General features: G+C 39.1%; 1 protein-coding gene across 2 annotated transcripts in view; it reads left to right on the top strand.

The window, feature by feature from the left end:
- The window catches only part of MYLK (myosin light chain kinase), a 176,356-nt gene that overhangs the window by 76,813 nt on the left and 82,005 nt on the right, over window positions 1–17,538 (top strand). The window contains exons 9-11 of one of the 2 annotated variants that reach the window (XM_026054306.1): window positions 232–435; window positions 1,529–1,663; window positions 8,534–8,686. In XM_026054306.1, coding sequence (XP_025910091.1) covers window positions 232–435; window positions 1,529–1,663; window positions 8,534–8,686 — 492 coding nt within the window. Of the gene's footprint in view, window positions 1–231; window positions 436–1,528; window positions 1,664–8,533; window positions 8,687–12,709; window positions 12,927–17,538 lie in introns of those variants that run through there. The other variant, XM_026054298.1, reaches the window with a different exon arrangement.

Genomic DNA, 17,538 nt, shown 5'->3' with positions numbered 1-17,538 from the left:
TGGGAGCTTTTCAAGCTGCCAAATACTTGTTATTTTAAAAGCTGGATAGGGGAGAAGTTTTGGAAAATCTGAAATATCAAACTGTCTATTTAAATATAGTTATGGGTATTACTTACTCATTAAAATTTTCATTATATATGTGTAAAGTATGCATAATTGGCATAAAAGTAAATAATGGAATTACAATGAGGGAATGCCTATTCATAAAAATTCAAGTACCTGATTGTCTAGTTTCAGGGAAACCAAAACCAGATGTGGAGTGGTTCAAAGAGGGTGTACCTATTAAACCTGGAGAAGGAGTCCAAATATATGAAGAAGATGGAATTCATTGCTTCTTATTAAAGAAAGCCTGTTTGGGGGACAGTGGATCTTACAGTTGTGTAGCTTTCAACCCCAAAGGCCGCACTTCCACCAGCTGGTTGTTAACTGTCAAAAGTAAGTAAGCTCTTGTGAGCCCATCTGCACTTTGAAAACTGTGGCTGGGCTTCTCTAAGGTGTCAGGGTGCAAAATTCCTGTTGGAACTTGTCAGTGAAGGTTAATTCTGATTCCTACCTCTGCCACTGCTGGACTACAGGAAAGCTGGCAAGCCACATTCTTCATCAGTGCCTGTTCTGCTCCTACCTGTTGCTTAGCATCTCACATTCTGTACACAGGGAGGACCTATTATCTCCTGGACTTTTCTAGAAGTGATTGTATTAATACATGTTGCAAAAGGGATTTTTTGTTTGTTTTCTTCTGCATGGAGTTCTGGAGTTGCTTAGCACTCCTAGAGGACACTGCATATCTGAATTGTTTTGCAAGCACAAACCAATCTTGTGCAGTGAAGTGAATTTGAAAATAGAAGGAATGAGAATTGCACACTGCCAAATTCAAGTACAACTCCCAGGGACAAATTGTTTTGAGCTTGCACTGTCTTCCTGGTCTGACTGAAAGACTTGCTGGCGTCTTAGAAAATCCTCTCCATGATCTTTTCACCTGCTTTTAGCTTTTGTCCTGGAACTATGACCATGTTCATGTAATATTTCTCTATTTACAGTGTTTGAGGTTAAAGCAGGATGCTCCAGACACTTCTGCAGCATATTTTTGACCTGTGAGACATCTGTAAACAGCTTGCTCAATTTACCCTGTATTTTTACTGTCAGCCAGAGGAAATTTGATAGAGGGACAAATAAGACAGGCAAGAGCAAAGAATAATGCTTCCCTTTGCACTAAGCTCTCTGGTAATATATTCCATTCCTTACTAGTGTTTGCAAATAGTGGATTTCGGGGTAGAAAACCACAACCTAAGACAAAGCTTGAAGGCAAGAAATCCTGCTTTGTAGATTATGGGAGAACAATTTCTTTAGGCAAGTCTGAAAATGATCTTTATTTTCCAATAAAATGTTTCATTGCGATTTTTGCTTGCTTGCATGGAACAAATTTTGTATCCCAGCCATGCCATCTTAGCACACCTAGAAAAAGTCGCTAAGTAGTGAAGGTAATTTTGTCAATCTGGATAAAGGAACTGTTTTCCTTTTGATTTTAAAGGGCCTAAAGTTGAAGAGGTTGCTCCATGTTTTTCCAGTGTCTTGAAAGGATGCACCGTGAGTGAAGGACAAGACTTTGTGCTGCAGTGCTGCGTAGGAGGAGTGCCTGTGCCTCAGATCACATGGCTTCTTAATGGTAAGCAATTCCCTTGCCTGCAGAAATACTGTATACATCCACTTTTGGCCAGTCTCGATCTCTGTGTAGAGTACTGTGTACTCTGATCAGTACACAGTAAGACTGTGGGTATTGCGGCGGAGGGAATGCTGTTCTTTTTTTTTTTTTTTTTAAGAAAACGTTATGTGGGAAGAATGATTCCTTTCAGTAGTTTTCTGTCTTACTGCAGTTTCCAGTATGTCCAGGAGGGGGACTCTGATGATAAGTTTCTATGCAGGTGGTGCTTCTTGGTTTTTGTTAACTGCAGTTTTCCATCACAGCAGGATAAAGTCCATGTTGCTACTATATGCTGAATACTGTGCAATTACCCCTCCTTTGCTACTAGCTTCTGTTCACATGGTAATGGATATGCATTATCGTGCTGTAGGGAAGATAATTTGTAAGAAAAATAAGTGCAGTCTCACACTTCAAGCTTGGAACAAATTCTGTGCCTGGTTTCACTCTTCGGTCACCTGGGTAGGTCAGCATTGTTTTTAGCTAGTACATACCCAAAATCTAGTAAAGCCATATGCTTCCAGTCCTGCTGCTGACCTGGACCTACCATGGTTAACCTCCAGGTATTTTACCCATTTATGTTGCTTTGGTCTCTTCATTCTCAGTGGATTGTTGAGTTACCATATTCTTCCTTCACAAATCATACACATTTCTCCAATGAGAAGGAAATCAAAGTGTACACAGAGCAGCAATATATGCTGTTCTTAGTATACAACTATTTTTCTTTCTTTGCAGAAAGAATTAAGAATTCCTTAATTAAGAATGAAGAAGATTCACAAACATCTAAATTTCAGTTGCCTTTTCATCCTTCCCTTTTTTTTTTCCCCTCAGAGCCTCTCAGTTATCACAGACATTGAAACCAGGATGACTTCTTTACTTTCTGCTTATTATCAGTTTTTCAGGTTACTTCCCTACTGGAAGGATGTTCCTTGAGATTTTAAGGCTGAACTGGAATGTTTGTCCCTAGCTGTTAAAGATAAGCAAGTATTTGGTTATACTATTATCAGAATCTATAATCTTCTATCCTGCCCTGATTAAACTAACATGAAAGTTTCCTTTAAAGTTCCCTCCTACTATCAAAGATAGCCCCAAACATCAGTGTTTTGCTTAGAATCCAAATGATCTTGGAGATCCAGGGCCTGGCACATTTGAACTAAGAGCTCTTTCCATTTAGAGCCATAGCTATTAAACACTAGATGGATTTATTCAGCTTAACCCTTGATCAGGTCTGTTACTTCTGAAGTGCAGTTGATTTTTTGCAGGCTCTCCCAAGCCATCTATCTTTGTGTGTGTGATTTAAAGACAAAGAATAGAGTTTGCCATCAAGCAGTTCCCTACAGGATTGTTTTAAAATGAATTATTTGCTCATGATCTCTGTTTCTTTTTAAATCATTCAGAGAAAATGGGATAATTCAGAAAGGTGTCAGGGCAAATAAACCATGACCTTGAGACTGGTATGTTCCCGTCGCCTGCCCTGTTCCCCTTCCCAAAAGCTCTGTGTCTGGGATAGAAGTGCCAGCATGAAACATATGTGAATAAAACTCTGACATCCTCCYGTTGGAAATCATTTACTTCTCTCTCACTGAAGGCTACATTTCATTTCCCTCTCGGCAGGCTGGGATAGAAGCACTGTTTTGCTGCATAAGAATTGAATCTTACAGCACAGAAAGAGCAACTCCTACCCACAGGGTCAGCTATTTCTGATTTGTACTCCAAAGGTACCCCACGCCCACAAAGGGGTTCTCCACAAAGGGTTAGTCACCTGCAGGCTCGATTACTTCTCTTAAATGCCAAAGCACGCAGCATGGGCAATAAACAGGAGGAACTGCAGATCTGTGTGCAGTCCCAGCATCATGATCTCATTTGAATTACAGAGACATGGTGGGATAGCTCACACAACTGGAGTGCTGTTATGGAAGCATATGTGCTTTTTAGGAAGGACAGGCTGGGAAGGCAAGGTGGTGGAGTTGCTCTGTGTGTGAGAGAGCAACTGGAATGAATAGAGCTTAACCTGGAAGTGGATGATGAACGAGTTGAGGGCACATTAACGTGGGAGACAYTGTGGTAGGTATTTGCTACCGGCAAACAGGAAGTTGATGGGACCTTCTACAGGCAGCTGGAAGTAGCCACACTATCACAGGCCCTGGTTGGACACAATCCTGTGCCACATGCTCTAGATGGCCCTGCGTGTGCAGGAGGGTTGGACTAGATGATCTCTAAAGGTCCCTTCAACCTTAAGGATTCTATGATTTGATGTAATTATATCCAGTTGCCTTCCACCTCATAGAGATCATGTTCGTGTCTAAAATGACTTCTAATTTTCAMATGAAGTGCAGTGCCATTGTATTACAACTAGACATAATGTCTCCATAGATATAAATATGCTTTGCTATTTGGGAAACCAGTGTTTCCTAGAAAACACAGCTTCTCTAAGCTGTATTCTTCTTCATTCTTCAATAAACGACTGGTTTCTGTGAGTCTCCACTTTGTACTGTTCCCTCTTGTCATTTTGCCGTGTGCTTGTTCTCAGTTATCCTTTCTCCTCTTCTTATTAATCYTGTCTGAGTCCTGTGCTGTGCCTGTTCAGGTATAGCTAGGTCTTCATAATATCCAAGCTCCTAACTGCAGTTGCATCAATAGCACWAGGAGGAAGCAAATTTTCAGGTAGCTGGATTTCAAATTATTTAGACTGCTGCATTAACTCTGCAAATTGTTAAGCTGCTGCATTAACTGTGCTTTTAAATCAAAATACAGTGATAATTTTGAGCAACAGAAGCACAAGAAGTTATCACAATAATAAGACTAGGGGCATCATTTATTATTCTGAAGTTATAAACACATTACTTTCATCCCAGACTCCTAGAACAGACTACTGTATTTCAGTGCTTTTCAGTCTTGCATCTGATAGTGATACATAACTATTTATATACCATTTGGATTTGGACTTTAATGAATTATAAACAGTAGTGTAAGGCTGATAAGTCCATGTACATGCCAATGGTCATAATTTTACTTAAGGATCAAACTGGCTACTGTGATGTCCATTTGAATGCAAACATTTCTTTCCTGTCTGCCAGCTAACTCAATACTATGTATTCCCATRTTTTTATCCATAACCAAATAAAGGAGAAATTTGTATTTCTGGTCCTGAAATACCACTCCAAGCAGACATAACAATGCTCTTTGTGAAATAATGTGATGGAGTCTTTTATCAATTGGTCATTTGAAGAAAACAGTACATTCACCGTATATAATTTGAGTCAGGCAGGAAAAAAATATTGTAGAAAACGAGCATTAGAATCTGCTGTCCATGTTTGGAATATACAGCTTTTAAAGTTTATAACTAGTAGGTTGCCCCATAGAAAAAAAGATATACTAATAGCATTTGCATTTTTGTTCACTGTATGTCATTTTTACAGAGCTATGTAGTAATAAGATTTATATATAGGACAGGATGCCTAAAAGACACAAGAAAATATTGAATTGTCTTCAAAGTATGTAGTAATAAACCAAAGGTTTTTTTCAGAAGAATTAATGAAAAACGTATGTGCGTACTGGATGAGATATAGAATATAGAGAGTAAGTTATCAAATTGTAAGAATCATGAGCAAAAGACTGCTTTGAGAAGCCCAAATGGGGGAAAAAAAGCAGAACGGTCTTACTCTTAGGCTTGCCATCCCATGATACTGATCATCTATGCCGTCCATCATACAAGAGTCTGCACGTTGTCCAGTCTGCCTCTCATGATCCTAAGGAAGCCACAACAGCTGACACCTAAAAGACTTACAGTAGCTTCTTGTGGAACGGCACCTCTTGACTTTTTTTACCAGCTAGGACTACATGCAAATTTAAAAGGTTTTCCGAGCCATTGTACAAACGGGCCTCTGTTTCACGTTAACCAAGCCAAAAAAGAGCTGATGTAACAATGTGTTTTCCATAAGCGCATGGTAGCACCTGTGAGGACAGGGAGTGGATTCATCCAGCTTGCACAAATAAGAGCTGATTCCCTGAACTTGGGGTTTTCCCAGCTCTCCCTCTTCTCTGAAGCTTTACCACCTGCAGTTCCTTTTTCTTATACTTTTCCCTGTCCTGGTTTCAACTTTTTTTCAACTTTAAAAAGATAGTTCTTCCATCTGTTGCTCTCACTCTGGAAGTTTTCTAGAACTGAAGCTTAAATAGCTTTCTGTTCCATATCATTATACCATACACCATACCATATTTGCCACTGGCTTCACTTTTCCATGCTCTTGCTCTTCCTTTTGCCTCTTTCTAGATGATAGTGAGGTAGAACGATGCAATTCTCACACTCCAGCTATATTAACCTGTTTGCTAATCTCTGTTTTCCAGAATTTTAAGTTTCTCYCTGAATTTTCCCACCTATTTACTAGCAAATTGCCTAGAAGTGTACTTCTTGTGTCTTAATTCTGACCTCAAGAAGGCTMTTTAAAGAACTATTTGTGCTGTCTGTGACAATACTTGAGTATGTAACTACAATTTATTTAAGCTTCTTTAAGTGTTTTACTGGTAATATCTGTTTAATAGGCAGGAATAAGGCCAATTTCACTTCTTTTTGAATATCTTCCTGTAATTGAACATGCCTTTTCATATTRCTGTCCTTCTTTTTCTCCTAAGTTTACCTGAACCTCTTTCTGCTGGGTTTAGAAAACAATACGTCCCTAACTTTAGCAGAGCAGTTCTCTGAGAAGTGTTTTGTTTTAGGATAGCTTTCTGGTCTGTCCAGAAAGCWTGTGATAAATTGTCCAGGGGAAAATTTCCTTTCTTCTGGCATAGCATGCCAGCAGTATGGTATTTTTTGTTATTGTTCCTTCTGCCAAACTGTCACGGATGCTTGACTGTTCTACCTCTAGAGAAGGGAACATTTCACTACTGGGAGAGCTGTTTTTATTAGATCAAAATGTAGGTGCAATGAACATAATCTGGCTGTAGATTATCCCTCCAGGCAGATAGATTTTTTTTTTTTTTTGGTTTTGGGTTCTGATTAAAAAAAAAAAAAAAAAGTGAATATTGCTAGAAGTAAAAATGACAGTCCAGGTTTTGTTGGGACACAGAGAGAAAACGGGGATACCCCAGCAAATTTTGGTAGGAGGGCATGGTGAAGGGGACCATGCTTTTTTTTTTTTTTTTGTTTCACATAGAATGCTTCCCCTATTCATTTGCTTATTCGTGATAGAAATATAAAGACATTGTCCTTTTGTTTGATGATGCAGCTTTTTATCCTGAATATGTAGTGCTGATGTTATCACTGTGGCACTATTAGGCACAATTTATAGCCTCAATGTCAGAATTCCAGCCAGGGTCCTTATCAGGTTAGGGCCTCCACAATCAGACCAGGAGGGCAATGCAGAACCCCATGCCCTGTACCAGAAAATTTTGTCTGCTTGGGCTTTAGTTCTGTATGCACATATTAGGACTTAATGATATCCTGCATGCTAAAATAAAAAATTCGACCCAATATGCACAACAGCTTCTGCATAACAGAGTGAAAGGGCACTCAAGTGAACCAGAAATAAGAACATGTGATCCATGAAGAAGCTGGAGAAGTTTATGCTGAAATTGATGCCTCCTGGGCAGTTGATTAAATGTGTGTCCAAGTATTTTCATGTGGTAGAAAATTTGTTATCTTTATAAACAGATGGCTTATAAGACAGGTAAGGGACCAAGATCACCCAGCCAGGCATTTTATAGTGTATGTAACTAGTGAATCATGTTGATTTTAGCACATGTAAGTGTTTCAGAATGAAAATTCATACTTAGCTAGTGCATTGCTAATAACTGCCTGCCGATATTCCTAGTGCTGGAAACTGTAGTTGAGAGAAAAATATGTGGCATCATTTAATTTATCCTGCTGATAGTGCAAAGCTTGTTCTTAGAAACCCCAGAGCTTTTCCCTTAATCTTTTGAAATGATTCTGGCAATGAAACCAATTTTTGTCTTTCATTTTGACCATGGTTTCCTCACTGACTGATGTCTTTGATTGTCTTTCACATTTTTTCTTCAGTTTCACTCTCTTTTCTTAGATGAACTTAATTTCTCTTTCCAGCTTGCTGTTTATATACAGATATCAGGCTCTCTTAAGCTTTGCATACACTGGGAAGGCAACCAATGATGAGTCAGTAGTGGAAACTATTTAATATTAGGAAAACAGATTGCAGAAGCATTTCAGAAAGTATGGGTGAGATTGATGATAGTTTCTTAAAAAACAGCAAGGCAACTTCAATGAGTCTACCCTAACATTTAAGTTTGTTCCATACCAGTTCAAAGAACCATTTTTTTTTAAATGAGCTCTTTACTAGTCATCCCTTTTAGCCATGGACTGGACTGTAGCTGTCCATTACCAGACTATACATACTGTAGTGCAGAATGTCTGCCTGTGTAAATCAGTCTTGCAATCTATCATAGATTTTGCTGTGTGTCTTGGAATGCCATCCATCCATTCTCCAGACCCTGACAGGTTTTACACATCTGGGCAGTAAAGTTAATGTTTAGTTTCCAAGTATTGGCTGAGCAAATACATGACATCTCTTTTCTTATCCACTTGAAAGTGAATCTGTTCAAAATAAAAATCAAACCTTTCCCTTAACAACGTAGCACCCAGTAAACCTAAGGGTGGGATTTGTCTGAGGACTGTATTCTGCCTTGAACTTGGGATGTTGCTGTTCGGAGTCACTAGAGAGCAGTGGCCTCGCAGCAGAGAGCAGGTCTTTGGTCTCTAGTCTGCTGACTGATCTGGGGTAGCTTGATTTTCCTGAAACCAAGAAGTGCTTTTAAATGTTTTTGTTGGAGTATTAAGACAATTTTCTTCCTTTCTGTCTACAGACCAGCCAATCCAATATGCCCATTGCACTTTTGAAGATGGCATTGCAAAACTGACTGTCCAAGATGCCTTACCAGAAGATGACGGTATTTATACCTGTCTGGCTGAAAACACCACAGGACGGGCATCTTGCAGTGCTCAAGTCACGGTCAGAGGTGAATATCTCACTGTGCTGTAATTCTTGCAATTATATCAGCTTATGATATTCAGTAGTATGCCTGCCCCTATTCTGTCTATGTGAATCCACTTAAAACCCTAGATGAGCTTAAGATGAAAACAAAGTAATTCTAGTAAACCTAGGAGTTAATTTCTTGATTGCAGAATTGGAAATGCAGTTACCAAAAAAAAAAAAAAAAAAAAGACCATGAAGTAGGAAAACATGGATTTAAAATAAGCTTAAAATTAATCTCTTCTCAAAGTTGTCATTTATATTTTCTCTGAAGCATTTCATCTGCATTAGCTAAGGACTAGTCAACAGAGATCCACCTCAAGGGAATTTATCTTTGACATGGGACCTGCTGATTTTTCATTCAGGCACAGAAGCCAAAAAGCCAGCCCTCACTTACTAACCTTTGCTGAGTTTTTTCAGGGCTGACACACAGCAGTAACGTGGGAACACAAGTGACCTAGCTTTTCCCCAGGTTTTTGTTTTTGTTTTTGTTTTTGTTCTACTGGACTCTTTCAGGCTACATAGTCACTGCTGTGCTGAGTTCTGTTCCCCCTGTATTTCATTCAGTCTGGAGTTAGAAAGCTGCACTCCTTTACTATGGGGAGTTAGTTCCCCTCTTCCACATCTGATTCTGTTTTCTGGGAGTCGTGGAATGTGGGGCGAGAACAGGAGCGAAATTAAGAACACGCGTGACAGGCTGCAAAGCCATATGTTGAGCRTTTCTACAGCTTTAGCTCTCCTCCCCACTTCCTGTCTAAAACTCATTATGTCCCTGTTGCCATGAGGATTACAGTAACTTTCCCCAAGTCTCAGATCAATGTGGATTTGCCTGACAAAAATAGTACCAAATTTAAAATCGTCATTTCCAAATCTCTTATCTTTTTACATATATTTTTCCATCAGACCCTCTAGCAAACACTTACTGGCATTAGGGTTCTCTGAGGCCTGAAGCTGCTTTGTTAAGGCCTCTCTAAATGCTTGGCTTTGCAGACAGATTACAGGAGGAAATCAGTGTATGTGCAGGAAGAGAGAAAACTTCATAAATCCTCTCCAGACCAGACACTGATTTTGAGGATAAAGTCTGCAAAGTCTGTTTCTGAATTGTAACCCAACTCTTTCCAGTTCCTTTTTGTCTCACAGATAATTTAAGATTTCCAGATTTCGTACAGCYCTCTGTTCATTCATCATTAAAGCATATTTTCCTTTTTACCTGAAGTGTAATTTATATTTTATCTGAGAAGGAATGAATGTTCCAGGCTTATTTCCAGTGTCAGACCACTCTCTGAATTCAGCTTTTTCTTAACTTGCTACTGTGGTCCTTGGACACATCTCCAAGTCTGGGGCTAAATTTAGCTTTGCATTGCCATTTTTGGCTTTGCTATTGTGAGACTGCAATGGTCTCATGAAAGGACTCATCTGTTGTGATCAGTGGGGAAACTTTACCTGGGATGAATTGTATATCTTGACTGTAAAGCTTAGTTTTGTTTTCTAAATATAAAACCCTCTACTTCCTAAATTAAGTTAAGCTTTCAGATAACTCTGAGAAGTCCCATACCATGCAGCAAGGATAGTCAGTGACAGTTTAAAGGAAATTACAAAACGAAGCCATGTGTATGAATTATAGTACAAAATTGTACTTARGCATACTAGGATGTTACAGGTATTATCAGGTGACATATTATGTTCTCTCCATCTTTTGTACTTTCTTTGTCTGTCCTTCAGAAGATATATTACTTTGGTTTGTCAAAGGAAATTCTGTGTTGTGGAATTATGTAGGAAACAACATTTCAACAGCCCTTTGCCTTATAACTGGAGATTGATTCAAGTCCTGTTAAATGCAGTGGGAGGTTTTTCCAGTGCTTTGCATTKTGCCTGGGATAACTAGCTAGGACTGTTGTGGCAGAGCATTCCTTCCAAGTCAGCAGTCCTGGATTCATTTATGGATGGCTTTTACTTCCTTATTATAAAGCAGGGATAAAATCTGCCTGGTGCTGAACAACCTCAGTCTTTCCTTGCTATCATAACTCAGCTGTTTGTAGGAGGTTTTTGGCACTTCATTAAAACAGTCCCACACTTTTTACAGATGAGGTGTAAAAAATGCAGTGGTATTAAAAAAAAAAAAACTATTTCAACCTAATCATTCTTCTGCTTTTTTAAGGCACGAAAATTCAATCTTCAAATCAGTAAGGTAAAGGCAGACTGGGTAAATTGGCATGGGTCATTGAGGTAGTGGTGGAAGTATGAAGTTAATTAAGGTGAAGTTAACTTTGGCCTTGTAAAAGACTAAGTAGAGAAGATTCAATCTGACTGACTGCCTCCCTCGCCATGACAGCAGTCTCACAGGTGGAACACAGGCAGAGCAGAGAGTGAGCAGCAGCACGCTGTGACACTGCCCTTGCAAACCGCTTCACCACGAGCACTTTTGCTAGCTGCAGTTAGCAAAGTTAGTGTTGGAGAGTGGGGTACTCTGGATAAAATGCTAGATTAATTAGTCTAATGCAGGAAACCGTGGCTGGTGAGCACTATAATCCAGATATTCAAACTCAGTACAGGCCTTGCTCTTCCTGACATGATGTCATTTGTCACTTGGCAATTCTTCTAGCATCCTCACACAGGCAAGTTGGAGTTTGGAAGGCATTGGGGCTGCTATGAGTAGTTTTTGTAAGTTCATAAATAATATGTGCACTTTGAGTTGTTGCTGTGCTTGTATGTGCGAACTTGGCAATTGGGTTAATGTTCGCATTTGATAGTACAGTTTGTGCCTTGTGTTCCGATACGAAAATAAGTACCCAAATCATTTTTAAATAATCAGGCATTTGTTAGCAACAAAAAAATCACCTCTGTATAATGGGGAGATGTAAGTTACATTCAAGTCACCTGAAATACATTTATAGTGAGGATGGTGATTTTAGATACTGAGGATGAATATTTATATTAAACAGCTTTTTACAAAGGTGTTTGTAAACTGTGTAAACACAGTTTTATGAGTAGGAAGCTGAGGTGAGGAGAGGTTAATCGGACATAGCTGTGTAGTATGACAATTAATGTGCTGTAGCTATGGCAATATAAACAGGACAGTTAGTGGTTGTAACTTACTAAAACAATTATGTAGTTGGAAGGTAAGGTAAACTTCTGGGCGTAACAACTTTCTTCAGGTCTGTCTTATAGCTGAGCCTTCTGATATGTAGTTGTCTCTCTGTTCATTAATCACTGCTAAAAATCTGAAGTGAGATTCAGCTGTAGAAGATGTGTTAAAGGGACACTCAACCACCTGACATTCACTCTAAGACATGAGTATTTTACTTATGATTATAGAAGGAGAGCRAAGGGGAAGGGGAGGGAATAGATAATAGGATTGCAGTAATATTGTATTGCTCCAAGTAAATTTTGTGTACAGGAAACTTGTCTTCTTCACAGACAGATTTTACGYTTAAGAGGGGCAGTTATTTCCATTTTCCAGGTGTCTCTAGGTGTGGTGTCAAGATGGAGCCCTTGTTACATGAGGCCTGACTTGCAGGAGAATGTTCTTCTGTGTTGCAGTTCTGTCCAGCTGTAGATGATAAGCAAAATATCTAGCCTGCTGCAGGCTCTTGTTTCATCCTCTGGAGTTCCTGAGTCCTCTAATATTCCCATCTCCTCTTGCTAGACAACATCTCCATGATCAACTTGGAGGAGGGCACAAAATCTGGGTGGCGAAAGCAGCAGAAGCACAGGGAGCCAGCTCTCTCCTAGGAGCTCTGCTGTCACCAAAGCCTGTGTTGCTGATCCTCTTTTTCTGCACATTTCTTTCTTGAATGGAGACCTCATACTGCTTCCCTCAGTGAGCCACTGCTGTCCAGCAAGTGCTGCTGCTCCTGCTCATTGGCTCTTGACCTCATTTCCCCCTCCCTTCCAGCAGGGCACTTTCCTGACTTCACATCTGTTCCCCTTTTTCCCCTACTATCTTCTGTTCACACTTTTTTTTTTTTCCTTAATGCAGTATTCCCAGCTGTGTCTATGTTGGAAAGCCTGTAGCTCTTGTAATCCGATTACTGTACTCATTCATTGATCATCAGACAAGCAGATTAGAGTCACCTGAAAGCCTGTCAGGGTCCCTGCTGTAACCAGTTTATTGGAGCAGTGAAGAGAGATGATTTCTGGAAAACCAGTTTGTTTTGTTCCTGTCATTCTTCAGCCCAGTGTGAGTAGAACCACAAAATATAACCAGGTGGAAGATGGGCTTTCAGGTAGGAATCTTTCTGTCCTATCTTGAGAGATTCTCTCTTTAGGTGGTGGGTTGTTTGCTTTCTATCTCAGAATGACCTCTCTTGGCTGCTGATCTGTTAAAGAAGGTTATCAGTGCTATAATCAGCCTCTCTTTGAAGTCTTAACTGGGGGGCTGCAGCTTTGTTTCTCTGAGATAAATATTTCTGCCTAAGGTAAGCAAAGTATTATCTAAAGTGATGAAATATTTGCGACAGCTTTTCAAAGCCATTAGTTATTTGAAAGCGTTTTGCTGTATTTCAAGCATAACATAAATACAGAGGACTATAGGAGACTTTCCAAAGTATACAAATCTAGTCTTGTTAAATGCCCAAAAGACATTCTAGACCAGTAGCCTCTTTGAACTGCTTGACTGCAGAAGAACTGGTTGTGAGCATTAAATGAAAGGGAGAAGTCTTTTGTCACTGTGCTGAGAGGTAAGCTGCTGTGTGCAGCTTTTCTGGTGGCTAATATTAGCCACCAGAGAAGCTCTATTCCAGGGCTTTCAGGAGTGTCCTGATTCTTTCAGCTGAGCACTCTGCATGTCACTAACAGCTGCATTCCTTGAAGGATGGAGCTGCTTTCTTTCTTTCTTTTTTTCTTTTTTTTCTTTTTCCAAATAAATTCCCCTTCTTTCAGCACCTCAAGCACAAATGTAAAACACAATACTGGCCAGAGACCAAATATGAACGACAAAACCAAAACATGTGTGGAAGCTTTTAATGATATAGGATTTGTGCCATCAAAATAAGTGGCGTTCTCTAAAGAAAGCTTCTTGATATAAACCATTTCCAGTAAAAGAGGAACCAAATTTGGATGCAAAAAAAGGATGCATGCTTGCAGAGTGAGTAAAAGTTAAATGTTAGGATTTATATTAATATTTCTGGTAAATGAAAAACAAAGATGAGATGCTGACAGACACAAATGTTTAATTTAAAAAAGGAGGAGAAAAAAAAAAAAAGCCCAACAAATAAAACCCTAAATCTGGTGGTGTCCTCAACTGTGAAGTGATCAAAAGCTGTGCATGTTAATCTATGGTAACTAGAATGACAGAAGACAGATGGTTATTATAACATCAGTCTTAGAAATGGCCCTACATGGGCCAAGGGGTGAGCTATCCCAGCAAGGTTTGCCAAGATCCGCAGTGCTGTAGGTTTCGGCTGTAAGGGGGAAGTCATCAAAATACATATAAGACCTGTTATTTGAATATACACCTGAGCAATTTTTTTAAGCATGGACATGATGTTACTCTGAAGACCATTTCCAAGAGCAGCTGGTGAGGATTAGCTAATTGGAAGTCAAAAAGTCAACCATCAGGCTATTTCATAGCATTAGCTTCATTTATAAACCTCTTCAGAAATCACAGGTGCCAAAAAAGCCTCTCATGCCAAATGAGGCTTTGGTCAAAACTCTCTGTATTAGAGATTCTTTCTTACATAAGCTCTCACCCAGAAAAATATGATTCTGCTGATTGATTCTTTATTTTTTTCTTTATGTTCTTGTAATTTCAAGTGTATCCTCGCCATCAAGCTGAGTCTTATTTGAAGTGCCCATTAAATGCGTTCTTAGCACACTGTCTGTTTGATAATTGATTCGCTGAACAGAAATATTTTAACATTACCTCAAATAACAGAATCATTCTGTTACTGCTGTGGTTGTACTAAAGAAGGGCTGTAACTCTCTCGGGTAACAGCATCCTCAGAAATCCTGTTGTACTTCCATTGGGKTTTTTTTCAAAAGGAACTGGTATTTCTGCACATGATGATGCATTGCATTTAATTTAAAATCCACCTGTGAAGATGAAATTCTGACTAATTTCACTACAGAGCACATTTTCACTGTGGAGTTAAGCGACATTTATTTAACATATATGAAGCTGCTTTTTGGTAGTTCTCCATGTCAGACTGGCATAATTGTATTTACAGTAACATTGTGCTTATACAGGTATCAACATGAATTTCTAGCAGGTTATCTGACGTGGGGGATCTTATTTTGATTTAGTGGGCCAGCAGGGCTGCCTTAGAAATGCATTTGGTAGATGTACACCCTCGCAAACCTTYAACAGAGTTGCTGTCTTGGCAGTGACAAAAGAGCAATGTCTTGATGTAAATAGCTTGCAGACAGTGTTAGTCATTAGTAAGGCAGACAGTTCTGAAGGCAAAAGCAAATACTGCTTTGGCAGCAAAAAATTTCAGTGAGACTGTCCCTGAGGAATTCAGTCTGCTGACTGCAAAGTGATTTGCAGTGAACTCAGCTGACTATGTTGTATCTCTGTCCTCTGAGCTTAAAGTTAAGATTTGGGCTATTTTTTAAACAAATGTTGGGTCTTAGTGGTATAGTCAGCCTTTTGACAGTCAGATTTCTGGGATGTTCTTTTCAAATACTATGGGTTGCAGAAGAAGCTGAGAAAATAAATCAAGGGTGGAAACACTGATAATTTGGTGGCATCCCATACAGAGGGAAAGAGCCAGAAAAGAAAGTCAGAGCATTCATGGAGCTGCAGGAGAGGCCTGGAAAACTAGCAATGCTTGTGTGGTCATTAAATATCTAGTTCTTATGATTCAAATTTGCAAAATGAAATACCAACCTGATATCTTTAAAAAGGCATAAGTGTCCCTACATGCCTCAAGTAAATACAGGGCACATATTTTTTTTATGCCATTATAAATCAAGCTTGGAATTTTTGGAGAACTTGCAGAGACAATTTTGCCCGTACACTTCCAGCCTGAGACAAAGAAATTCTTCAGGGGAAGAAAGGCAGATGAGATCAAAGTACTGATATCAATTTTCTGCGTATAAAATCTGTTATTCTTTGAGTCGACAGCAGTGTTAACATGAGATCTGGTAACAGTTGGAGTTATTTACATTGAAAATGTGTGGGGGGTAGAACTTAAAAGCCTGTAATTCAGCTGGCCAGGCTCCTTTACAGGTCTCCCTATGTATACGTGTGAATGTGAGTCTTGCTTTGAGAGCTTTTAGTGGTGTCTGCTGCTTCTCTCTCCAAGTTACTCATGTGGAGGCTTTCTCAGTTAAGCTTTCTCTTCAGCTCAGTTGACATATTAGCCCCTGAGCCAAAATGATACTTAACCACCATAAATGGTAAACGTTACTGGGACAGGCTGTTCACACGACTCAGGCTAGGCGTTATTTGGCAGCCAATTGTAAGATGCTGGCAAACAGATTCCTCGAGTATAATTAAATCTCTTATAAGACTAAACAGCGTGTTTGCAGTGTTCTGAATGCAAGGCAGCAAACACCTTTTTCTTTGTATGTCCTTGACAGTAACTAGCTGTAAGCCTCATCGCKTGCATTGCTGAGCCTGCTGAAATCCTGATATTCCAACAGGAGATGTCAGCACTCTGCAGCTYACATTAAAAAGTCTTCAGTATGCCTGGGCAGGCAAACGAGCAAGACAATTTGTTAGAATAAATGATGTCCATAAGATATTAACTGTTTCAGCTAGAGGCCCRGTGGAACACAGGGACAGTCTTTGGAGACCTTCTTAGCATTTACGTCCAGGTCTGGATTTTTTGCTTCACTTTAGGTGCAGTAGCAGGTCTGGGAATATAAATGCCATGATACAATTATTGATTCTTTTTTTCTTCACTCTGTATGTATAGATTTATCTGTATCTTTTACTTTAGAAAGTAAGCAGTTTGATTTTCGCTTTCATTTAAACTAATACATATGTCCACTGTACAGTTAGTTTGTAGTAGATTAACTATGGCAGCATGAATTTTTCTTTTTTTTTCAGCTATCCACCTACACCTTCACCACAATAACTCACTGCTGCAAATCATTCCACAATACAAGTATGTTTACAGTTGTGCTCAAGCACCGATTTCTGATTCAAGTCTAGATACTCCAACACTCAAGTGTTTGGCTTGGGCCTGTAGCTTACAGTAATAATTGTCTTGTAGCAATTTCCTATCTGCAGATTTGGGAGGATTAAATTGATGCAAGATACTTCTGAAATCTTAGAATAGCAAAGAATTAATTATGGCTTTATATCTTTATTAATAGATTATAGATATAATAAATTATTTATCTATTAATAGATGTTAATAGATCAATAGATGCTTGATATGATAGCTGTAGAAAGATCATTTTACTATTGATTCCGTAAGCCCAGGAAGTCATAAAGAGAGATGAGTAGAAATAGTTGTACATCAGAGGCAATATATCTCCTCCTTACTGCCTTCCAAAAATGCTGAGAATCTGCTTTTTTGTAAGAAACTGGAAGGCTATGAATTCATCTTAATCTCTGAGAGTTTAATACCCTAAATGGCTTTTTTTTTTTTTTTTTAAACACAGCCTTGAATGCTTATTAGATTGTCTTTCTAATAAAAGAAAAACTGAACCCTTGGAGTAGGGAAACACTGTGGGAAAAGCCTATGTTATTCTTGCTTGGTATAAAACATATGTGGGTATGTAAGGTAGTTTTGCCTACTATTTCTGGTCTCCCAGACTGCACTCCTTGGAGCAATACATATGGAGCGTTGTATTTGTTTCCCACTGAGCTGTGCATCTTATTACTTGCTATTTCCCAACATTCATGCATATTAAAGCACGTAGAAAGAACTCAAAAAAAAAAAA

This window comes from Nothoprocta perdicaria, unplaced genomic scaffold (assembly GCF_003342845.1).
Source record: "Nothoprocta perdicaria isolate Ctin4 unplaced genomic scaffold, notPer1 scaffold_0, whole genome shotgun sequence".
Taxonomy (NCBI): domain Eukaryota; kingdom Metazoa; phylum Chordata; class Aves; order Tinamiformes; family Tinamidae; genus Nothoprocta; species Nothoprocta perdicaria.
The sequence above is the reverse complement of the archived record's forward strand: the minus strand, read 5'-3'. Positions and strand labels throughout refer to the sequence as shown.